Source organism: Papio anubis, chromosome 13 (assembly GCF_008728515.1).
Source record: "Papio anubis isolate 15944 chromosome 13, Panubis1.0, whole genome shotgun sequence".
NCBI lineage: Eukaryota > Metazoa > Chordata > Mammalia > Primates > Cercopithecidae > Papio > Papio anubis.
Genome location: NC_044988.1, coordinates 70,769,335 through 70,794,235, shown reverse-complemented (window position 1 = coordinate 70,794,235; position 24,901 = coordinate 70,769,335). Strand labels below are relative to the sequence as shown.

At 39.8% G+C, this 24,901-nt stretch overlaps 1 protein-coding gene and 1 long non-coding RNA gene across 6 annotated transcripts in view; one reads left to right on the top strand and one right to left on the bottom strand.

The window, feature by feature from the left end:
- The window catches only part of RNF20 (ring finger protein 20), a 48,552-nt gene that overhangs the window by 11,971 nt on the left and 11,680 nt on the right, over positions 1 to 24,901 (bottom strand). The window contains exons 1-12 of one of the 4 annotated variants that reach the window (XM_031654361.1): positions 16,589 to 16,603; positions 16,205 to 16,360; positions 14,956 to 15,110; positions 10,158 to 10,325; positions 9,891 to 10,038; positions 9,553 to 9,735; positions 6,305 to 6,423; positions 4,194 to 4,340; positions 3,946 to 4,023; positions 3,564 to 3,683; positions 1,259 to 1,438; positions 162 to 297 (exon numbers count right to left, since the gene is read on the bottom strand). In XM_031654361.1, the coding sequence (XP_031510221.1) occupies positions 162 to 297; positions 1,259 to 1,438; positions 3,564 to 3,683; positions 3,946 to 4,023; positions 4,194 to 4,340; positions 6,305 to 6,423; positions 9,553 to 9,735; positions 9,891 to 10,038; positions 10,158 to 10,325; positions 14,956 to 15,084 (1,408 nt within the window). In that variant the 5' untranslated portion in view covers positions 15,085 to 15,110; positions 16,205 to 16,360; positions 16,589 to 16,603. Of the gene's footprint in view, positions 1 to 161; positions 298 to 1,258; positions 1,439 to 3,563; positions 3,684 to 3,945; positions 4,024 to 4,193; positions 4,341 to 6,304; positions 6,424 to 9,552; positions 9,736 to 9,890; positions 10,039 to 10,157; positions 10,326 to 14,955; positions 15,111 to 16,204; positions 16,361 to 16,588; positions 16,709 to 24,901 lie in introns of those variants that run through there. The other 3 variants (XM_003911429.4, XM_021927313.1, XM_031654362.1) reach the window with 3 other exon arrangements.
- Positions 16,811 to 23,464, top strand: LOC110741380. Of its 2 annotated transcripts, XR_004177951.1 has the most exons (4): positions 16,811 to 17,839; positions 18,957 to 19,028; positions 22,238 to 22,368; positions 23,381 to 23,464. It is a non-coding gene; the product is annotated as an uncharacterized LOC110741380 (long non-coding RNA). The 2 variants fall into 2 exon arrangements; XR_004177950.1 differs by lacking the exons at positions 16,811 to 17,839; positions 18,957 to 19,028 and adding an exon at positions 19,093 to 19,175.

Below are 24,901 nucleotides of genomic sequence, written 5' to 3'. Positions count from 1 at the left end.
AGTTAAAAAACAAACACCCAGGCTGTGAACCGAAATGAATTATAGGATTTAAGGTACTCAGGACTTCTGAGTTAAAGTCAGTATTTACAAACCCTGGGGTCTGTGTTGTATCTTTCAAGTTCTTTACAGCAAACTACAGCATGGAGTGAGAATCATTATACCTGCTTGTTCATTGGCAGCAAGGGTCTGCTCAAATTCTATCCTCAGCATTTCATACTCCTTGCGGACCTGGGCCAATGTATCTTCTAGCTGAATTACTTCAGTCCTCAGCTTCTTATGAAGACTAACCTCATCTCGCTACACACAGATAAAGGAACCAATAAAAAATTCTTATTAAAATGTAGAAATACCATCATATTCTATTATTCTGTCTCCTAAATTTGATCTGGAAGAATCTAGAAAGAGAAAAAAATGTATCAATAATGGATTACTCTGAAAATTTCCAGTTCAATCTATACATAATGAAACCAGATATCTACAAAAGACGAATTTGGAAACTGACAGGATACTGAAAAACTGAAGAAAATGGCCCCCAATTCTGAGAATATTAGAATTTAATTGGAGAACTAAACTATAAAACAGTATATAAACATATGTAAAACAGTATTCAATTCATTTGTCAGGCATATATTAAAAGACCAACTATTATAACCATTACCTTAAAAACTATGGAAGATACAGAAATGAACATATGAATTAAAGTTTCTATCTTTTAAAAAAATCATCTACTGGTGCCATTATATGCTATAACGGCATGTAAGTAATTTTGCAGCTTCTACCCACTATGTTCTCCCATACACGCAAGCTCTAGCCATATTAAACTATTTCTCACGCTCTCTCATACCTTTATATATGCTGTTCTCATGCTGGGAATTCCTCCTCTCCTACTTTCAACTACCAGTAGACTTGTATTTATCCTTAACATTCATACCTTACTTTTTCAAGTGGAATCAGGAAACTTCCATAGTCAAATCAGACACTCTGTTCTCATCTATCACATCTTTTGGCTATGCTGCCATTGAACCACATTGCATTCTAATGGATACTATTCTTCCACTACCACAGACTACAAGATCTGTGAGGGCAAGAATTCTGTTGTCTCATCTTTATATGCCCAATACCTACCAGAGTAAAGACCTACAGCCACTCTATGAATGACAGCTGAATGAACGAGAGATTGATTGCACGTGAGTGAGTAAAACTGTAAAATTTAGGAGGCAGGAAAGCTTACATACAAAAGACAAGGCAAGGCTGTTACCTCAATGAGCTCAACCTGGTGCTGATGGGTTCCCCTGGTGCCATGAAGCAGGGTCCGAGCCTCATCCAAGTGTGCTTTCAACTGTAGGCTCTCATTATACAGGACGGAGAACTGTGACTGCATGCAACGATATTCTGGAGTTTCCTTAACGACTTGCTCCACTGCACTCCGCAATTCCACCTTAGGAGGGGCCCAAGCAAAGGAAAGTCAGAAGCAGAATCTAGCATGAAGAAGCCCCAGAGGCGAGACAGGAAGTAAAATTTTGAACTCACTGATGTCCTACACAATACAGACAATTTTATAAAGATTATTAAGTTATCTACCCATTGCTCTAGTTATACAAAATCTACCCCCAAATTAAATTAGACTAACTAGGAGATGGTACCTGGATATACTGTATTCTTTCCTCCTAGAATTGTTTTGATATGTGTTTTACATTCTGTGTTGAATGAGCCACCAGAAGAGTGAAATTTGTCAGGACACTTATTTTAAAAACATAGTTGAGGACCCCAGTCACTAACCGGTTCTCTTTAATAACAGTGACGGAGAAAAAAACGGACAGGTTATCAAAAATAGTTATGCCTCTCCTAAACAACTATCTGCTTTAATTACTCAAACACTTTTAACTGATTTAACTTAGGTTGTTTTTGTTTTGCTATTTTTCAGTTCAAACATCTTTATTCATATCATTTAACCTAGAAACAAATTATAAAATAGAGATGACTATGATCAAAAGAGGAGTGAGGAAAACTTCTAGAATCTTTTCCTCTCCTAAGAACCTAGGAGGAAAATTCTTCTGGGCAGGTTTGAAGACCAACAGGATCACCGATCATGTTTCTTTCTCTGTTTTGGTAGCAAAAAACTGCAGAGCCAAATCTGTGGAACCACTTTGGCAAGTAGTGACATATGAATGGCCTCCCTCCCGCAGTATATATACACCTCCTGCAAACATCTTGTATACAAGCCCCACTTTTTTCATGCATTTTGGATCCTTACCCTAGTTTACCCTACTTCTCATTTTTCTCAACAACTCCTATATTAGAGCACCTTGATTTAGTCTACATATCTTTATATGTTGCTTTAAATCCTTTTCAGGACAAGGCAGGGGATATATAGTAAGTAAATATGTAAATAAAGAAGTAGATATATCAACAAAACTTAACATTTTTTCTTGTTCCCCCCAGCTTTATTCAGGTATAATCAACAACAACAAAAAAAATTATACATATTTAGGGTATACAACGTGATGTTTTGCTGTACATACACACTGTGAAATCATTACCACAATCCAGCTAATCAACAAATCCATCACCACAGTTACCTTTTTGTGTGTGGCAAGAACATTTAAGATCTGCTCTTAGCATATTTCAAGTACACAACACAGTATTAATTACAGTCACTATGCTACACATCGCCAGACCTTATTCATCCTGCATAACTAAAACTTCGTACCTTTTCCCCAATATCTCCCCATTTCCCCAACCCCAGTAACCACCATTCTATACTCTGCTTCCAAGAGTTTGACTTTTTTAGATCCCACATGTAAGTGAGATCATGTAGTATTTGCCTTTCCGTGCTTGGTTTATTTCAGTTAGCATAATGTCCTCTACGTATATCCATGCTGTTGCACATACACACATACACACACACACAAACACACACACAAATATACACACACTCTGTTTCTTTATCCATTCAGTGTACAGTTCTTTCATTTCCCTGGTTAAGGTTACTCACAATTTTTTTTTTAATGCTATTGTAAATGGGATTGTTTTCTTAATTTCTTTTTTGTATAGTTTGTTGTTAGTATATAGACACACAATTGTTTTTGTATGTTGATTTTGTAGCCTGCAACTTTACTGAATTCATTTATAGTTCTAACAGTTTTTTCGTGGAGCCTATAAGGTTTTCTATATATAAAGTCATGTCATCTATAAACAGAAACAACTTTACTTCTTCCTTTCTGATTAAGAGGCCTTTATTTTCTATCCTTGCCTAATTACCCAGGCTAGCACAAACGTAATGAGAGCGGGCATCTTTACCCTGTTCCTGATCTCAAAGGAAAAGCTTTCAACTTTTCGTCATTGGGTATAATATTGGCTGCGGGCTTGTTTTATATGGCCTTTATTATGTTGAGGTACACTTCTTCTACACCTAATTTGTTTAGAGTTTTATCATAAAAGGATGTTGGATTTTGTCTACATTTTTCTTATCCCTCATAAATACGCAGATTCACAACTATGTATATACATGAGTTGATCAGCAAAATGTCTGATTTGACTGCCCTTCAGGCATGCGTTCCTACCTTCAGCTTTTCATTTTGTGTAGTGACCTCCTCAAAGTCTTGCCGAAGTTTCTCCAGCTCACAGAGACGGTTCTGAGCCAACTCTTTGTTCTCTTCGAGCTCTGCATTCATTTCCTCAAACTGGAGAGAAACAGAAAAATAAAGAATAAATAAGTATTCTTCTTAAATCATTTCTAAGCTTCCTATCTTCACTTATTCTCTCTTTCAGCAAAACCCCACGATGTCACTTGTGAATACAATCCTAAGTACCTAAGCACGAAGGCTGACATAAAGTGCAAAACATGTCCTGAGTCACACGATGTCACTTGTGAATACAATCCTAAGTACCTAAGCACGAAGGCTGACATAAAGTCCAAAACATGTCCTGAGTCACTGATTTTACCTTCCGAGCATTGATAGTGATTGTGCCGCCATACAGACTGCTCCCCGCTCCATACACCTTATAACCTTTGGAATTTACCTACAGAGAAGACAAAGATTCTTTAGTGACAGACTCTAAGATTTTAGTCTATAACCAATGTACCTTCAAAGGATGAGTTTTTTTCCCTCAAGTACCATGTCCCAAGGTGAGTCTTCCTGCGAACACTCCTTAAAATGATTCTAGTCTCCAAGCCATAAAACAGCACTGACCCGTTCTAGGACTTCTGCTAAGTGTCGGTTGAGTCGCTGTTCCCTCTTTCGAATTTTATCAATATCCCACTGCAGGTCGTCAATCATGGACTCCAGGACAGACACTCGTGATTCAGCTGTCTCCACTTTACTCTGCAACTTGGAGAACTACATCCCAAAGACAGACATTTAGAAACATATAGCAAAAAAAGACCAAGTTAGAAAAGGACTGCCTAACATATGTAGCTTAAGTTCCAAATTCCACAATATTAACCCTTGCTCATGTGGAATTATACAGAAAAGAGACAAATAGAAGATGCTTCACCCTCTTCCCAATGCATGGTTATAAAAATGAAATCATGGATTCCTCCAACAATTCTGGGTCAGTCATAATCATGAAAACTTTAAGTCTAAAGCCTGTAAGAACTCCCAAAGAAAAGACCACCAAAGATTCAACAATTTTTCTACCTCTGAAAAGCACCATTTCCCTGGACAGACTACAAACTTATAAAAATTTTGCATTTTTTAAGAGATAAAAAATAGTATCTTTCGTTTTGTTAGATAATTTTTTTTTTCAAAAAAACCATTTTTACCCCCAAATTTCTCTCTCCACATTCCCACAAAAGGTAATCCATTCAGAACAAAAGGAAAACTTCCATACACTTTTTCAAGCTCTCCCCAGAGCAATCTGGAGTCAGATACAATACGGTATACATTATACTATAATCTAGAGTCAGATACTCTAGGAGCTATACACCAGCTAGCACTATTTAGTATTTTAACTACTAAACTATTACATGTTCACATTAATCTATATATACCCTTTGTGCTAGCTTTTAAAATATGACACAAAAATCCTTTGAAAGTCCTCCCAACAAGAGGTGGGATCTTTGTTCCCTCCTCTTGAATCTGGGTCAACTTTAGAGACCCAATGGAAATGGCACTACATAATTTTGAGGCTATATCAGAAAGGCTATGAAGGTTCTACCTGGTGATCTTGGGATGCTCACTGGAAGAAGTCAGCCAACATGTAAAAATTCCAACCATCCTGAGACTACCATGATGAAGAAGCAACCTGTAGGTATCCCAGTGGACAATTAACCCAGCTGACAGGCAGCATCAACAGCCAGCCATGAGAGTCAACACGGACATCACACAGTTTAGCAAACAACTGCCCTCCAGGTTAGTAATACAATCTGAGATTTGCCAAAGGCCTAGAAAAGGAAGACCTCTCCATCTTGGTAGCACCTAGTCAATGTCTTAAAATACGACAAAAATATTCCATTTTCTTACTAGACTCCAGTTTATTTATAAGGGCTGCTATATTCTAACCCCTTTGAAGGTCTAGGATAATTCATATGAATTAATAAATTCCCCAGATGATATTCATGCAACCAGCCCAGCATGGACCTTAACACTGGAGTTTAGTAAACAAAGGCATATGAAGAACAAGAGCTTTGAAGTCAAACAGACCTACAGTCACAACACAGCTCAATCACTTTCTAGCTATGCGCCCTCAGAATAATCACTAACCTCTTTGAATTTATTTCTTCGGCAATAAAATGGGAGTTGTTTTGCCACTAGAGATAACAATCATAAAGTGCTTAAATTCTAGGCACTGAGTAAATGTAACTACTAAATTACTAATTAGCATGAGAATTCAGTGGCTAAACTAAGGTAGGGCAAATTCCAGTAGAATATATTTTGAACTAAATCAAAATGATAATCAGGAGTATCAGAAAAGTCATTTAAGGCCTATCATCACTTTATCTTGATCATTTTGTGTAAATAAATAAATGTCCAAATCTTGGCAAGGTTTAACCATGGCATTATTTGTGCCCAAGTTTAGACTGAAAATTCACATTCCTCAAATTCCTAGGACATCATCAATACAGTAGGTTCTACTTGCCCATTCGCTGTTAAATTTCTACCACGCCATTCCTCAATAACATTATACAGTCTTTTATATTTAGGGTAATTCATTATTTGGAGGTGTGGAGTTGTGTTGTGTTTTGCAAAATCCCCTATGATAGGCCTTCTAGAGTAAGGTGATCTTTGAGGTGCTCAGAATTCTAAGTCAACGTCTGCCACAGCCCACTAGACATAGTCATCTCTCTTTTTTGATTAAGTACCTCCTGAGACATGGTGCGATGCTTTTCCTGAAGAAGATCTGTCAATTCCTGTAGCCTCATATTCTCCTGTGCGAGGAAAGAGTTCAGCTCCTGCACTGCTTCCTCCACTATCAGATTATCTGGGGAAGAAGAACTATACTTTAATTTAGCATCTATAGTGTCTTTTTTCTTATTTTTATTTTTTGAGACGGAGTTTCACTCTATCTCCCAGGCTGGAGTACAGTGGCGCAATCTCGGCTCACTGCAACCTCTGCCTCCTGGGTTCAAGCCGATTCTCCTGCCTCAGCCTCCAGAGTGGCTGGGATTACAAGCGTGTGCCACCACACCCGGCTGATTTTTGTATTTTTAGTAGAGATGGGGTTTCACCATGTTGGACAGGCTGGTCTCGAACTTCTGACCTCAGGTGATCCACCCGCCTCAGCCTCCCAAAGTGCTGGGATTACAAGTGTGAGCCACCATGCCTAGCCTATAGTGTCAAATTTTAAAACTGTGTATCCTTGGCCAGGTATAGCAGTTCACGCTGTAATCCTAGCACCTTGGGAAGCCAAGGCAGGCCTATCACTTGAGGCCAGGAGTTTGAGACCAGCCTGAATAACAAAGCAAGAATCATATGCTCTTATCACATATTCTCATATCATATACTCTGAAATACTATGTTAAGAGCACTTCTGAAGCTCAAAAACCAAAATGTACACTACTATTTACAAAGCAGGTAGGTAAACCCATAGAACTTATTACACTAAGTTAGTATGTTTAAAATTAGAGTTGCAAACACTATAGCTGAAATCCAAATGTTATTAAATGAAACCAGATACTCTCAGGATATATACCACCCATCAGAGGGAGTTACCAGGAAGAAAAACAGCTCTCTCATATCACCTCTCGGCATTACTCTTGGTATCAATACAGAACAGGTTGGTCATAGGGTGGTTTTCATGGCTTTCAATCTAGGATTGCCCATCAGAATCACCTGTGGAACTCTGAAAACAAACATTTCCCTAGGACCTACCTCACACCTATTCAATAAGAACTTCCATGGGCAGAGCCAAAAATAAGAAAATGCTCAGAAAACTCACAAGATGATTCTGATTCATAACCTGAGTTAAGAAGTAGAGACTGAATTTTAGTCCTCTCAATATCCTAAGCACTGAGGACAGGGCCTAGAATACAATAAAAGCTCAATAAGTGTTTAGTGAATTTATAAACAAGCCCATAAATGCAATTATTTTGAATCAAAGAACAAACAAACATGTGAGGGGGATGAACTTTCAAACAAGCTACAACTGATGCTATAATTCATACTTTATACGTCTTTATCTATTAGAAAGCTCAGCTTACCAACGGCAATTGCCTTTTGTTTTACAAATAATGGCATGGCTATTTGTAATGTTTCTACATTTAACTTAAACCTGACCTTAAAATGCATGCCATCAAATAGTAATTTTAAAGTCGTTTGATATACTACTCATTTTATTCCCTTTTTAAATAAAACAATTATTTAACTTGATCTTCATTTATGAAATCAAGTTTCATACAGTCTATGCACATGGCATATTAATTATCCACATTACTAAAATTTAACAATACCTTCTAACTATTCAATTAGAGCTAAAGGAGAAAGAAGCATATGTGCATACACAAAGCACCATCATTTTATATTAGGTGAGAGGGAGGTTCACATCCATTCATTCCCCACTGACCAAACATCTACTAGATGCCAGATACAGTGCCAGAAACTAGAGAAACAAAGAAGGGTGAGCCAAACCACTGAACCAAGACACAGTTTAGCTGGGGACATGGAGGTAGATGTAATATATGAATACAATAGTACAAAAGTCTGAGAGGATATAAAACACACTGTTTAGAATGGTTATCTCTGAGAAAGGAGAATGGGGAAACTTTTCTAGTCTACTTATTTGTATTTCTGACTTGTATATTTTTAAACAAGTATCTGTTTTCCTTATAATAGAGAAATACATAATCTAATGGAAAAGCAAAAGAAACTCTTGACCAATTTTTCACAGACCTTCTACAAGCTGCTTAATTCTGTTGACAACTTAGCCCAATTACCCTTAAAAGCAAAATTACAGAATAATACAATTCTTATATGCTCATCTAATGGTTCAACCTCCATTACATCCAACTTATTTCCTTCAGAAATGAAATGTTAAACATCTTAATGATAAGCAGGGAAATTAAGATATTACAACTAGACCGTGATTATTATTGAAAACATGAAATCAAGGCATTTTTTTGCATTTGAGCAACATATTTATGCCACAAATGACTAAAGATGTAATCTAGCTACACAAATACTTTACTGTACAAACATAAATTTTTGCATTAACTCTGAGGAACACAATTGTTCCAAATAATTATTTTATTTCAGATAGACACTCTTTCATCCATAGAATATTTTCTAATCATCTTTTTAACCATACAGATCATCTGTGAACTCTAAAACCTGCACGAACTCTTTTTAAAAACATTAGAGATAATGAAAAATAAAAAAGTTAACTAGAAATTAACTTTTTCAAGTCAAAATTCAGTATCTAATAAGAAATCACTAAATAATTGTTATTTAAAATAAATTATCAGTATAAATCAATAGCCTACATACACTATAAAAATATCCAGACATTAGAACTGTTTATTAAATAATTAAGTTAATTCTGCTATTTACAAAACTGTGATTAATAGAGTAAATCAGTACAGAACTGATAAACTCTTTCTTCAGCTTATTAAAGGGCTGCCATTGGCTCAAAATGAGAAGCATTGATAAAAGATTAATATGCCATAACGAAGACATTACCAGTAACACTGAAGGCTAGAATTTTAAGAAATTTAATTAAAATATGTAGTCCAGGTACAGTGGCTCATGTCTGTAATCCCAACACTTTGGGAGGCCAGAAGGGAGGATCTCTTGAGGCCAAGTTTGAGACCATCTGGCAGCATACCAAGACTTCCTCTACAAAAAGGTTAAAATATTAGCCAGGTGTGGTAGAACATGCCTACAGTCCTAGCTACTCGGAAGCTGAGGCAGAAAGATTGCTTGAGTTTGAGGATGCAATGGGGTATGATGGTGCCATAGTGCTCCAGCCTGGGTGACAGAGTGAAACCTTCTCTCTTAAAAAGTAAATAATAAATAAATAAAAATAAACACGTAAGCTTGCAAACTACAAATTAGCATGCAAAAATGAGTTCTTATTCCTCCTCCACTACTCCCGGCCTCCAGGGTCTTGCCTCACCTCCACTGTTTAGCTTCCGGGATAAGAGTTCCACTTTTTCTTGCAATTTATCATAGACAGTTACAATCTGGGACACGGCTCGGCGGGAAGACTCCACACGTTCCTGCAGCTGAGACTCCATCTCTTCACTGGAACTGCTGGCCAAAGTAGCAAGGAAAGAGAAAGCTGGCTCTTGCCCTTCCCCTGAGGACACAGGGGGAAAAAAAGAAGCCCCCCAAAATTATAAATTGGAAATAACAAAATCCATTTTTTTTCCCTCAAATGGAAAGCCTCAAAGCCAAGCTCTACTTCAAAAACCCAGATAGCATGCAGTGATAGACTCCACCACAAATACTTGCCTCTCTCTCGGTCATCTTTACGTTCCTGATTGCTATCAGAGTCTGGTTCTGGTTCAGGCACAACAAGGGCTTTCCGTTCTGTGAGTAGGTCTCCCAAGCCCTGCTCCAGATCATAACGTTTAAGGATGATACGGATGTTTTCATCAAACTGGAGAAGGGTAGGTACAATTATGAAGAAACAAAGGACACAACTTTGGAAATGAAGAGAACAGTAAGGAGAACTAAATTGGTCAAATAAAAATCTGAGCAAATAAACAAGTTAGCTACCTGACTCCAGTATCGGTTGACAATCAACAGTGAGGCATCATCAGTGGCCTGTCGTCGTTCCAGTTTTTCAATGTGTTCACGAAGTTCATCTTCAATGGCCTGCCGCTGATCCAACATTTCTGCCAGCTTGCGATTTTTGGTTTGCAGTGTTCGAATGTCTAGCTCCTCCTGCCCAGTAAACCAATCGTATTAGTCTCCACAAAGAAATTAGAAAAATGAGCCATTAAACTCAACAAGGTCACAATAATTCATTAGTTATTTCCTATGAATAAAACTACTGACTTTTGAAAAATCTTACAAGTAATTAAATAAGTAGAAACTGAAGAGATAAACAACAGGTATACGATGGTGTGAGGAAAGAATAACACACACAAATGCACCAGAACCTCAACCACACCCATCTCGCTGTTCTAGTCACATGAACATCTACAAAGTAATGCTACTTTAAGGCCACCACCCAGCTAGATCACCCTTTACTCCAATCAACACTGTCATTTATCTCCTAAGCACCATCCTTCCTTCATTAAAGACTTCAGCACCTGGGTCCTTGTCTATCCCAATTCCTGCTAATATATCTGGTGACTTCACCATACATGGGGACAAATCATCTAATCCTCTAGCATCTAGGCTGTCAGTTTTTCCAGTTCCTCCACTCCAATGATTATCTCCTCCACTTTGCTTCAGCCATGCATTTCAAAATACACATCTCAGACTTTTGTCCTTATATAGAACTGCACCACATCCAAAATCTTAAATTCCAACTTCCCATTCCCTGAGTAATACCACATCTTTGCATGTATCTCACGCCCTTAACCCAATATACCAATCCCTTTACCTCATTTAGATCTCCAGAATGTTGAATTCTTTTCTTTCTCCTTTTTGGTCTCCTTCTATCCCCGCTACCTTCCATATCTTAATCATATGCTATATCGTACATTCCTTCAAACACCTGCCTAACAGCCTCCTCAGTTCTCTGCCCTTAATCCTTTTATTCTACCTCTGTGAACAGACCCCAATCTGAATTAATCCAGATATTTGGCTATTCCATTCCTGTACCCAGTATGCTGAGGCTTCTAGAGAAGTTCATCAAACCACAGAAACCGGTGCCTTTACAAAATGAATTCTGAACCTAAACAGATCTTACAATTTGTCCAGAAATCTTTATCAAGTGAGCTATCTCCCATTCTCCATCAAGGCAACATCAACGTCTACCAAACCTTGCCTCCTTTTACATCATACAAAACAGACGGCTTTACTTCCTATTTTAATGAGAAAACAGAAGCCATCAGATGGGAAACACCTCAATTCCCCATCTCTTTGACCCATTCACACCATTATGCACACATTCTTAAAACCTCAGCTTGTGCTCAGGATCCTGTTCTCTTCTGTCTCTACAAAACCCTCACTCCATTAGTAATTTCACATCCCTCTCAGTATTTTTCTCTCTCCAGCTCCTTCCCTAGGACAAGCCGGGAAGGGGTTGGTGGGAGGTGGGACAGGGAGATATAACAAGCAAAGAACCAGCATGTGGAAAAATATTCTTACTTTTCTGAGGAATTAATGAAATCAATATTTTAAAGTAACAATTGTTTATTAAACCACCCATTTTTGTTTCATTTTTCTCTTTTCCATTTTAGTTAAAACATTCCTAATATGCCAAAGTAGTACACAGTGTTCCCACTGTACCAGTTTATTAACACTATTAATAAACTATATCCTTAAACTCTTAACATTGCCTTTCCCTTCTTGCTCTAACCGAAACCTGGATGAGAAACTGTTTCCCTGCAGGCTTCTCCAGTGGTGGCTGTTTCTCTTCCACACCCCTTGAAGCCAGAGAGGGATGAATATCCTCCTTATTTTCCATTGCCACTTCCAGGCCATTACCCCACCTTCCTCCCTAAAACCTCCTACCTCTGCAGCTCATGCCACTAGCCTATACCACCTGCTGCCATGCTCTGTTGAATTCATCTATAAATGTCCACGTCGTTTCCTCACATTTCTCAAAGATTCAGCACCTAGCTTATTATCACTCTCCAATACTTTTCCTGTCATCATTCTTAATGATTTCAATACCCATACAGATCATCTTTCCTGTACTTGAATCATCAAGTCATTGACCTCCTCTTCACCAGTGATCTCGTCCTCTACCTCCTTCAGCCACCAACTCCCACATTTAGTCTTACTTGTACCTACATGTCCTCTATAAGCTCAATTTCAAACACCTCATTCTTCACAACTACCACTATTTTTCCAGCTCACTCTCTCCAGTTTCCTTACTCCAAAAATTCCTCAAACTCTCCAGGATCTACCATCCATTGGTCCTATACCTTTCACTTCTCTCACTTCCTCCTTTACTGAACTTAAATTCCATGATCAGTCATTATATAGTCATCTACTTTACAGCGATACTTCTTTAAAGCATTGTCTCTACTCTCTTTTTCCTAATTCCTCTCCTCTCATATTCTCTTAAGCTCACTGAAAACAGGCTGCTATCCCCACTATTCCACCAACACAGGTGTTTTGGTATCTCCAATGAACTCTTTATTATTCAATATAATATCTCAGTCCTCCCTTTACTCCCTTTGTTCCAACTGAAACCTGAATGAGAACACATCAGCAGCACCTAATCAGCTCCTTCTTGAAACACTTTCTTCATTGGGCTTCTAGGAATCCAATCTCTCTTACTATCCTCTTACCTCATTGGTCCCTCTTTATTTGTATCTTTGATTAGTCCTTTCTCATCTCCTTGACATGAAAATATTGTAGTGCCCCAACAGACCTCTTTATTTATGCTTATTCCTTAAAGAAATCTGTAGTCTCATAGATTTAAACACAACTTACAAAATGATGTTCCCAAATGTACAGCTTTAGCTCAGACCTCTCTCCAGCATCCAGCTTATTAACTACTTATCCATTCAGAGGTCAAATAAATATCTCAAACTTACATGTCCCAAATCAAACCAAACACAATTCATCCTCCATGACTCCCAAAAATCTGCTCCTCTCATACATTTCTCTAGCTAAGTAAAAACTCCATTACTTTCAAAATCCTGGGGCGATCATCCCTCCTATCTTTCATGTGAGTTATCCAATCCATCAGCAGATCTTATCCATGCTACCTCCACAGTGGTCCAAGTCACCATGATTTCTCATTAAGATTACTACAAAGGCCTCCTATAGCAAAAACTCTGTGCTAAGTCCTATCAGCCTGCCAGATTCAGCACAGCTGTGGTGGACAGCTCCATTGACGCTGCCAGTGTTCCCACTTCAAGTACACTTTGGAGACTGTTTCTCTGTCCCACAATCACAGCGGGCTCATAACAGCAATCTCAAAATGCACAGAAGGTACTGCTTTCAATGGCAACCTCCAAGCAATTGGAGCAGGGATCAGTGGATACATGCCTCAGATCCCTACCTCCGGAGAAATGGAGTTATAGGAAAAGAGAGTCAGAAGGAGTGAAGAAAAAACTCTGCTAACTGGCCTCTTGTTTATAACCCTTGCTCTTCTATAGTCTCCAAACACAAGTCAGAGCATGTTACTCCCCTACTTAAGACAATCCAATGCCTCCACATTGCCTCTGGATAAAGTCCACACTAGGGTGTGTGCTATGTGCTTCCCATAAGTATGTGCTTATCCCTATGAACAGCACATATCCCACTCTAAACAGTCTATTCCCTTGTCAGTGCTACCCTACAAACTAAAGTCTAGGGGATGTTTTCAATGTAAAGCACAGTGTCTGGCAAATAACAAATACTCAACAAATATATATTGAGTGAATAAATGCCTTTGAAATGCATGATGTAAGGCAGTGCTAAGACAAAAATCACTTCCTGCCAGCAATATTAAGTACCAGAACCCCAGGAAGCTTCAGGAATGACACTCCATCAACAACTCACTATGTATGTTCCTATTATTCTGACTGAAAAAAAAAAAATAAACCTCTCTAAAATAAACCTCAGTCTCAAAATCAAATAAGTAATAGATGTAGTTTTGCAAGCCATACAAACGTAAGGCATTTTAACATCACATCCCCATGTCTGATTTTCAAAAAAGCAAAATCTTGATGTAGATCAAAACCTGTAAACTTCTGATGTCTAACAGATACATAACATTACTATGAGATTTTTGGTATATAATACTCATTTTGTCAGCTCCATAAGAGCAAGGATAATATCTATGTTATGAACCATTATATTATCTAGCCCAATACTAGCTATGAATGGCTCACATTTATTGACTATTTACTATATTAAATGCAAAATCTTAGCCCTTAACAGGGACTCTCATTTTATCTGCATAAGAATCTAACATAGCAGATACTCTAATTATATTTTACAGACAAGAAAACAGGCAAAGGAAGGATAACACAAGGTCAGCCAGCTAGGAAGTGGTACAGCTCAGAGGCAACCCCAGGCAGTCTGGTCTCAGACTCTCACTCTTCACCACACTCTCAATGATTGCTAAACTGTCTCTTAGAATCTGGTACTGACTTTCTCAGTGAATGCAAAATAAATGTGTATCTTCCTACTGCTAAATACCTATACTTAACGTTGTATCAGGCACCACATTCCCAGATTCTCAAAAGAATGTAAGTACACCTTGAAAACAAACAACAACTGTCAATCTACCTCTCCTCCAGAACTGACTACCACATCATTTTACCTACTTTCAGCCTGTTTTATCTCCCTCTTCTTTTCAAACAGCTTCCCCACACTCCAGAAAGCTTCCGTGAATTTTTAGTTTCAAGTTGCAACTGACAGAAGAAAAACACACTTTCATAGCACTGTTTCCTCATACCGTTGAAGAGACACCTCCTAGCTTAATTGTTTCCACTGTGGTCCCTGAATCTTCAACAGCTGCCTTCTTCTCAGGAGGCATGGAGGTGCCAGGTTCTCCAGCTGCTCTTTTATTTCCAATTCCTGACATTTTGGCAGCAGATGACAGCGGTTATCCTGACAGAGAAAAAAAAAAAAAAAGGCAGAAACTGACATAATATACGTAAGGAAAGCAACAATAGAGTAAAAACTAGAAATTTTTCTGACCAACCCTTTAACCTGGATCCATTAATTCCATAACTATCTCCATATTCCTCTTGGAGGAAAAAAAAATTAAATTGTAGAGTAAAAATCAAGGCGGGTCGGGCGCGGTGGCTCATGCCTGTAATCCCAGCACTTCGGAAGGCCAAGGTGAGCGGATCAGGAGGTCAGGAGATCGAGATCATCCTGGCTAACACGGTGAAACCCCGTCTCTAATAAAAATACCAAAGATTAGCCGGGCGTGGTGGCGGGCGCCTGTAGTCCCAGCTACTCGGGAGGCTGAGGCAGGAGAATGGCGTTAACCCGGGAGTCAGAGCTTGCAATGAGCCGAGATCGCGCCACTGCACTCCAGGGAAGAAAAAAGAGAATCCTAACATAAAAAAAAAAAAAAAAAAAAAAAAAAAAAAAAGTCAAGGCTAAATTTACATGAAAATGAATTTCTAAATAGGATGGTGATAAGAAATGAGACAATGGGCAAAGGGTGAAGAGACCAAAACTAAAGTTCTGGAATCTCCCTTCCTGTAATGCCAAAATCAGAAAAGGGCAGTTTGATTATGCCAGAAGTTAACACTACAATGTTGGAAGAATCACAGAGCTAAAAGAGATCTGTGAAACGCCTACTCAAGTCATTAATATTAGACAAGTCAGTTATCATCTCTGAGCCTCAGTTTCCTAACCCAGGAATAAATAACCACAGTATACACTTCCTATGCTTATTTATTTTTTTTTTTTTAAAAGGATGATATAATTATAGAAAGAACTTGGCACAATGCCGAACACAAAGTAAGCACTCAGAAACCCCAGCTCTTCTTTTAACCTTTGCAGTGTCTCCCGTATTTCCAAACGCTCTCTCCACTGTTTTGTGCAACCCTACCGAAGTCAGACCTGGGTGTGAATCCCAGTTCTGCCTCTTAGAGGCCGTGTTGCTTTGAAACAGTGAATTCTCCAAGAATTTCAGTTTCCTCAACTGCACAATATTAACGAATATATTTTTCGTTTGCCCTGCCTACCTCCCAGGGTGCTCAAAGGAGGCGGAATGGATGCTAAAGCACTTTGGCTACTTCAGGAGGCAACCCAGCCATCACCGAGACTAACAAGACTACTCTGCTTTCAATTCAAGCTCCAGAAGAGGACTATCGCTGGCAACAACTTGAGTAGGACCTCGCCTGGAGAGAGAAGAGACAGAAGCAGAACAAGGCTGCAATCCAACTCGCGAAAAGCCAAAGACCTCAGCCTCCGCGTGGATAATTGCAGGCCAGGAGACTGACGGCCCCAGAACCGGAGAGGGTGGAGACTCCTGAGGCCCGGCACAGCATGTTGGGCCCCAGGCGGGATCTAACCTAAGTTCTTTGAACTGGCGCTGCGCAGGAATAAAACTCACAGCAGTTACTCACCAAGGCCCGTGCAGCGATTCCAGCGCTCACCCTTGACCCGCGGCGGAGACGGGGCAGAACTTCCGGGAGGCGGGGCCACGGAGAGGAAAAAGGGAAAGAAAAAAGGAAGTCGCTTCAACCCAGCCCACAGGACTATGAGACCCCGCCGGGCGGAAGTGACGTAAGAGGGCTCGAGAAGCTTGAGCAAGCCCCGCCTCTCTAACAACGCTGGGCAAGCGCAGGACCATCTCTTGGCTACTACCTCCAAGAGTATACCCGGGCCTTGCTGATACCCGACGGCGAGCCCTTGACTTTTGTGACTTGTTGACCTTTGCTACTGCGATCTGTTTTTTCTGCTGGGATAAAGTTGCTCATTCTGTTGCTTGTCTATCACTCGTTCAGACGGCCGATTGGCTGATGGTCCCGTCAATCTCCAGGGAAATTACTAGCCTCAGACACCTCAGAAAATTGTTCGTTGGTGCCCCTTCGTGCTGAAATGAAGAGTTCTGGAGAGAATCTGAGGGATTTGAGGAATTTCAGATCTTGGGGATTTTTCCCCCGCACAGGGAACGGTATTCTGCCCTGTCTACACATTAGAATCGCTTTAGGGAGTTTTGATCCCTCTAGGGTAGGGCCTGGACAAAAGCTTTTTTAAAAAAGCGTTCCCTTCATCTCTTCCTCCCAAACCCCACATTTCCACCCGCTAGATTCTAATGCGTAAACAGGATTGACAACTACTGCTCTTGTGCTTTTTTGGGAACAAGAAATGGTCCAGGAAAAAGATAAACGCCAATTAGTCTCTGATCTCAGTACTAGTCTATTTTAAGCTAATTAAGCATTGATTTTTTTTTTTTAAGTTTATGACGAACTGCTATTTTCCATTCAGTTAAGCTAAATGCGCTTTAATGATAGGACGGTAATTAATCTAACCTATTAATGAAAAGCTGTATGCCTCGCAGAACTGTGATAAACTACCTAATGACGTCAGCTAAGGGTCCAGAAATGGAAAAATGATTGCTATATCTTTTTTTAAAAATAGAACTTAGGCATCTTGGGGAAAAAGAACCTAATCTACACTGGATTTCTGGTAGTGTGAAGACTTTTGTCCCTGTACCTGTTGGGGCTTACCTGTAAATGAAGTAAGATGGTCAACACCAGGAAAACAAGTATTCCTGGTGCCTGGCAGTAGAACACCTTGACTATGTTGGAAAGAATAAACTGGCCCCAAGTGGACTTCACATTTCATTCCGTGAAGCGGGAGCCTGAGAGCATGTGAGTGGGGACCCACCTGCCGAAAAGCATTGTATGAGACAATGACACTCATTCTCTCATCTTCCTTGGTTCCTCTACTCTTAGCAAGCCTTTCATTCATAGAACTACTGAATGGCAAGGAATGGTTTCTCTAGCCCAGAGCTTGTAAACTAGAGGTTCACAGACTGCATTTAGCCAACAGTTATGCTTTGTTTATTTTAGACAATATTGGCTGTCCTGGGTGGTTAAAAACAAGAACAAAAATGAACTTAGTTGCCAACATTTAAAATATGGCTATTTTACATAAAAATACAAATTATCAGTTTCTCTGGAAAATGTTGACGATCTTGCAACAGAAGGGTTATATTTTTGCATGATCACATTGCTTAGAGCAGAGTAGTGGCTTTTTTTTTTTTTTTTTTTTTTTTTTCTCGAGACAGAGTCTTACTCGGTTGCCCAGGCTAGAGTGCAGTGGCACGATCTCGGCTCACTGCAAACTCCACCTCACAGGTTCCAGCAATTCCCATGCCTCAGCCTCCCAAGTGGCTGGGACTACAGGCACACGCCACCACACCTGGCTAATTTTTGTGTTTTTAGTAGAGATGGGGTTTCACCATGTTGGCCAGGCTGGTCTCAAACTCCTGACCTCGGGCGATCCACCCACCTCAGCCTCCCAAAGTGCTGGGATTACAGGCGTGAGCCACTGCTACTGGCAATGAGCCATCGCGCTTGGCGTGGCTTCTCTTTTATTAATAGATCGTGTTATTCTTGTTTACCATAATCCCCACTATTCTTTACTGGTTCCTTAGCACTAGTATAGTTTGAGTATCATCACTTGTGTGTTATATTGTGATAAATCAATTGCTGGTACTAGGTAAGTGTCTGGTGGACATTATTGGTGATCTACCCAACATCCATTCACCTTCCCTCACCTTAGCAGAACCAGGATTTTTTTCATGTATCCATGTAGCACTTTGATTCCATAAGTCTTAAGGAAAACTGATTTCACTCCAATCTCCCAGGATTATCTTAAATATTAAGTTCCGTTTCCCAAGCCAAAGTCCTAGTCAGCAATTGACAGTTTAATCAGGGTGAATTTCTTTGAATAGTAGAACTGAAGCAGTTTCTTATCTTCCAGATTTTTTGTGTGAGGCTGAAACTGTTGGAGGCTTCCTGCTACCATTCTTGAGAATGGAGAGACCACACAGGGGTGAGCAGAACAAAGAGAATCTCAGGGAAATGGAGCCACATCAACTGAGTTAGGTCACCCCTAACTTCAACCCACACTTAAGAGCGTTAGAGAAGATTCTATAAAGAGAGCAGACTTTTCTAGTACCTTTCAATTCTCACCATGCAGGTAACCATATTCTCTAGCAACTGGGATATATGTCTTTCTCAAAAGTTCCAATTATCTAACACCTTCACAAGTGTCACAGCTCTCTAGAAAATAAAGAAATTGGCCGGGCGCGGTGGCTCAAGCCTGTAATCCCAGCACTTTGGGAGGCCGAGACGGGCGGATCACGAGGTCAGGAGATCGAGACCATCCTGGTGAACACGGTGAAACCCCGTCTCTACTAAAAAGTACAAAAAACTAGCTGGGCGAGGTGGCGGGCGCCTGTAGTCCCAGCTACTTGGGAGGCTGAGGCAGGAGAATGGCGTGAACCCGGGAGGCGGAGCTTGCAGTGAGCTGAGATCTGGCCACTGCACTCCAGCCTGGGCGACAGAGCGAGACTCCATCTCAACAAAAAAAAAAAAAAAAAAAAAAGGAAAGAAAAGAAAATCTACTCTGTGTGTGTGTGTGTGTGTGTGTGTGTGTGTGTGTGTGTGTGTAGAGAGAGAGAGAGATTTGAGAAAGAGAGAGAGAGACACTATAAGGAATTGGCTCACAAGATTGTGGTGGCTGGATAAACCAAAATCCACAAAGCAGGGTTGCAACCTGGAGCCCCAGGAAAGATTTGCAGTTTGAGTCTAAAGGCAGTCTGCTGGCAGAATTCCTTCTTGCTCAGGGGAGGTTAGTCTTTGTTCTGTCAAGGCCCTCAACTGATTGGATGAGGTCTACCTACATTTTGGAGAGTAATCTGCTTTAGTCTACCAATTTAAATATCAATCTCATCCAAAAAAATCCACATTCACAGAATCATCCAGAATAATGTTTCACCAACTATTTGGGCACAGTGGCCCAGCAAAGTTGCCACATAAAATTAACCATCATAGTAGGTAACCATATTCTGCAGCTACTGGTGAGATCTGTCTTTTCTGAAAGCCTCAGTCAGCCATCTGACATCTTCACAGTAGCCTGTCTCATTCTAGAGAATTGGGAAAATAGAATAGATGAAGAGGAGGATAGCAGAGATCTCTCTCATTGAACACATTCCCCATTCATTTCTGACCAGCCACTTCTGACTGACCACTTCTGACCATTCACTTCTGTTCACCATCTTAATCAAGAGAAAAAGGAATATCCCTGGAAAAATAAGTTTTTCCCTCACTTATAAATGGGAAAACAGCATTAGCAATGATAAAAAGAATACTTAATATTTTATTTCACTTGTAAAGTCTCATTGATTGTATCAAAAACACAATTTAAGCAAATAGTAATCTTTTCTAAAATGAGAAAACAGACTCAGATTTTAAGTGATTTTTTTTTCAAATGACTTAATGAGTAGTTGTTGAAGGACCTAAGTCATTTGACTTCCAGCCGGTCTTCATTAACTACCCAATTCTGCCACCAGGTGGCATAAGGCAACACGCCTCCTTCCCCAGTTCCCCTCCTAAAGCTTTGGTTGCAGAGTACTATGCATCAGTCATGCCTTGTCTTCACCTTAACTCTTAGAAACCTGGACAACTCCTGAGGGTAGGCTTAATGCTCTCAAAATGAACAAAATTCAGATATTTTGGATTTTTGTTTATTTTTTTTCTACACTCGTTAAAAATGTTTTGTTCTAAGATTGTTATATCTCTATGCATTCCAATATTCCATGAACTCTGGATTGGATTGTGTGCCAGACATAATTTAGGAACTCCCTTATTTTAAACAAGTTGTATTTTATTTAGCATGATATCACTTGTTAAACAGAAACATTTAGATACCATAGCCCTTGCTTTAGACTTGCTGAATGAGAATTTCCAGGGGAAAGCTCTCTGAAAATGCAAGTTCTTACTTTTGTAATTATACTTCCTATCTGGGCACGTTTAAGGAACGCTGCTCTAGGTAATGATGTCCAGGTCCACCTGAGAGTGTTCTACAAAACCGAGCCCCCTCCTCTTGTCCTCAGCTTTCCCTTCTCCTACCATTCACCCCCACCACACCTTTCTCCTTCATTTCCATACCCCTGCCTCCTTCTCCCCAGATCACTGGCCCACTATGCTACATCATGCTCAGCCCTCTTACTTTGCAATTTCTGGAGACCAGGGAGGTGGCTTACTCAGGGGAGCTAGAGCCAGGTCTCTCTTTTTTAAAGAGTGAGGACAAGATGTCCTAGCAGTCTATGGAAACATAAGAGCTAATTGGTAGTCACAGATTGTCAGAGGAGCCCCATTTAGTTTAATGCTCTCTTAAAAAGCTGAGAGAAGGCCAGACGCGGTGGCTCATGCCTGTAATCCCAGCACTTTAGGAGGCCAAGGTGGGTGGATCACCTGAGGTCAGGAGTTCAAGACCAGCCTGGCCAACGTGGTGAAACCCCGTCTCTACTAAAAATACAAAATTAGCTGGGCATGGTGGTGGTTGGCTGTAATTCCAGCTACTCAGGAGGCTGAGGCAGGAGAATCACTTGAACCTGGGAGGCGGAGGTTGCAGTGAGCCAAGATCGCACCATTGCACTCCAACCTGGGCAAAAGGAGTGAAACTCCATCTCAAGAAAACAAAACAGCAAAAAAAAGCTGAGAGACACCATGCAGCTATAAAAAAGAATGAGAGCATGTCATTTGCAGGGACATGGATGCAAGTGGAGGCCATTATCCTTAGTAAACTAACACAGGAACAGAAAACCACACGTTCTCCCTTATAAATAGGAACTAAATGATGAGAACACATGGACACAGAGAGAGGAACAACACAAACCAGGGCCTAGTGAAGGGTGGGAGGAGGGAGAGAATCAGAAAAACAACTAATGAGTACTAGGCTTAATATCTGGATGATCAAATAGTGTGTACAACAAACCCCCATGACAAATTTACCTATGTAACAAACAGCACATGTGCCTCCGAACTTAAAAAAAAAAAAGCTGAGAAGTATCTACGTTACAATCATAGAATTGGTCTTTTATGTCCTTATGCCCAGCCATGTGACAGTCTATGTTTGGGTTTCTGATATTTTTATCATTTGTATTTCTATTATGCTTTTGTGCTGGCTATGATTCCTTCATTAGAGGATGAGAATTTGGAAAGCAGAAACCAAGTTGTCTTTGTGAATTTTCACAGGTAGGTCTACTCTTCCATATTACTGTTACTGTGCAACTAGAAACCCACCTGACCTTGGAGGAGAAAGAACAGCATCACTGAAATGCTTGCATCAGGCATTGGGGATGGGAGTACAGCAAGTAATTACAAAGGTAAGATATGGAATTTCCATTTCCAGAAGCAGGGTATGACCGTCTTTCAGAAAACAAGCTGAGGAGTAAAACTGGATTTCAACTGAGGGCATTTGTCAAACTAGGTAAAGGAGAATTTAGGTTTTCATGGCCTTGGTAGGCAAGCAGGACAGGAGACAAAGCCCAGGGACTATTACTATTGGGTGCATATTAGAGACCCCTCCCCATACAAGCAAGGTAGAAACAACTACTTCCAACTGACAGAAAATTGCCTGTCTCAAACTTTGGTATAAATATTTTTGATGACTGATACAGAATTCTAGAAGGCACTTAAAAAGAGTTTCCAGAAACGTGGAGAAATAGACGACGGGCACAAAGAGGCCATGGGCGATGCCTATGATCTCACTTTTACTTTTAAAACTTAAAAAATGCAATAAATCTTATACTAACCCTGGGTACTTGTGTTTATTTAGTACAAATCTGAGTACAGATTTTGGGGCAACGGTACCTAATTAGGCACACCCAGGCACACCCTGGCACACCCTGACTTACTCCTGGAGCTTATAGGAGTTCCAAGAAAATCCACATGGATAGAGATTGAGCGTCTTTCCCAATGGGCAGTCAAGAGCAATGAGATGGATCACTAAATTCCAAAGAATCTATGTCATGCCGTATACACATAGCAAGGAGGGCCTCAATATTAGCAAAACAACATCAAGTGTCACACTAAATAAATGTTGTTAACTTTAAGTTTACTCAGCTCTGTACCCTTGTTTATATTTAATTTGTAAGTATATTTTTGTTTGTAAGCTGTATAAGCATAAGGCATGCATACCAAGTTTATATTTATACATTTTAACATTACAATTAAAATATTTTAAGTAAACACTAAGTGGCCCATGAGAAAATCATTTTCCTTTAAAGAGGGGTCTGTATATTACTTAAGTTTGTAAAATATTTATTACTTACTTGTGTATCTACTGTCTTTTGTGGTTCATAATTATGTCAAGTCTTTTCTTTTAAATTATTCCAGGATCAATAAGAGAGAATTGATATCAATATAACGGATACAGTATATCAATTTAAACATGTATTGACTCCAGCAACTACATGTATTAAGATATGAATTTCCGGTGCCCAAAGGCATGTGGCCAAATTCAGTTAAAAGGAGGTCTTACAGTAGTAGTATACAACCAGGAATCCACAAATGTTCGGAATCTTGCCTCATCAGCACCCCTTTCCGGCCTCAGAAGAAAGAATAAGCCTGATTTCATTGATGACTAATGCAGTTACCTAGAGAGTTATGAATTCTCCAGAGACTGCCTCCAGCCTCTCAGCTCTTGTAAAGCCCTTCCAGGTGGGGCTGCCATCCTCGTCAACCCTGCGATACTTCTAGCACTCAGCCAACTCTCTTCTCACTGTCACAACTTCAGGAAACACTTTGATCTTAAATATGCACATGCTGATATATAGTGAATTCAAGCTTCATCTTTATTGCAGAATGACGGTAGTATCTCCTCCCAAAGGCATTTATAAAACAGGAGACACATGAGTTAATCTGGAACAAGTGGAAGGAAGTTCAGGGTTTCCTGACATCCGTTCCCTGTTCTTCCTCCCAAGCATAGTTCTGGTTGGTAACATTTATGTTGGAAAAATGGAATAAGTCATTATGCTTCACTTATTGAACTAAAACTTCAAATTACAATTTATGCACTAGCCTAGAAGCTGGATTCATTTGCAACATGTACTTGAATAAGGTTTTAAAAGTAACTGGGGCCGGGCGCAGTGGCTCATGCCTATAATTCCAGGACTTCGGAAGGTCAAGGTGGGTGATCACCTGAGGTCAGGAGTTCAAGACCAGCCTGGCCAACATGGTGAAACCCCTTCTCTACTAAAAATACAAGATTAGCCAGGCATGGTGGTGCACACCTGTAGTCTCAGCTACTTGGGAGGCTGAGGCAGGAGAATCACTTGAACCCAGGAGGCAGAGGTTGCAGTGAGCCAAGATCACGCCACGGCTCTCCAGCGTGGGTGAGGGAGTCAGATGCCATCTCAAAAATAAATAATAAAAATTAATTTAAAAAAATAAAAGTACTGGATGCCAGGGTAATAGGGATTTCAAAAGTGTAGAGAGAAGACACTTTTAATTGACTACGTCCAAACCATGCAGCAAATTTTGACACTGCATTGACATTTCAAATATTCAGTTAACCTTGAAGACTATTCCCTTTCTCTTTTTCTTATTTGTGCTTGCTTTTATTAATAATCTAATAATTAGGTGGGTAGCCAGTTACAACAGAGTGTTGGCCAAGCCTAACGAGATGAGTGTGTTTGAAATGTGATCTTAACATTTAGAAGAACAGCAAAGAGATGTGTTGTTTCAAGCTGTTAAATGCTAAAATATGTGAAGTACTGAACATCTTGTTTTGTATTTTTTTCTTCTTATGAAAACTGTCCTTTTATAAATAAATGTCAGTTTGTACCAGAAGCCTAAAATATGTCATACCCAATGATTCAGCTATTCCAGGTTTGATTATATGCTTGAAAAAAATAG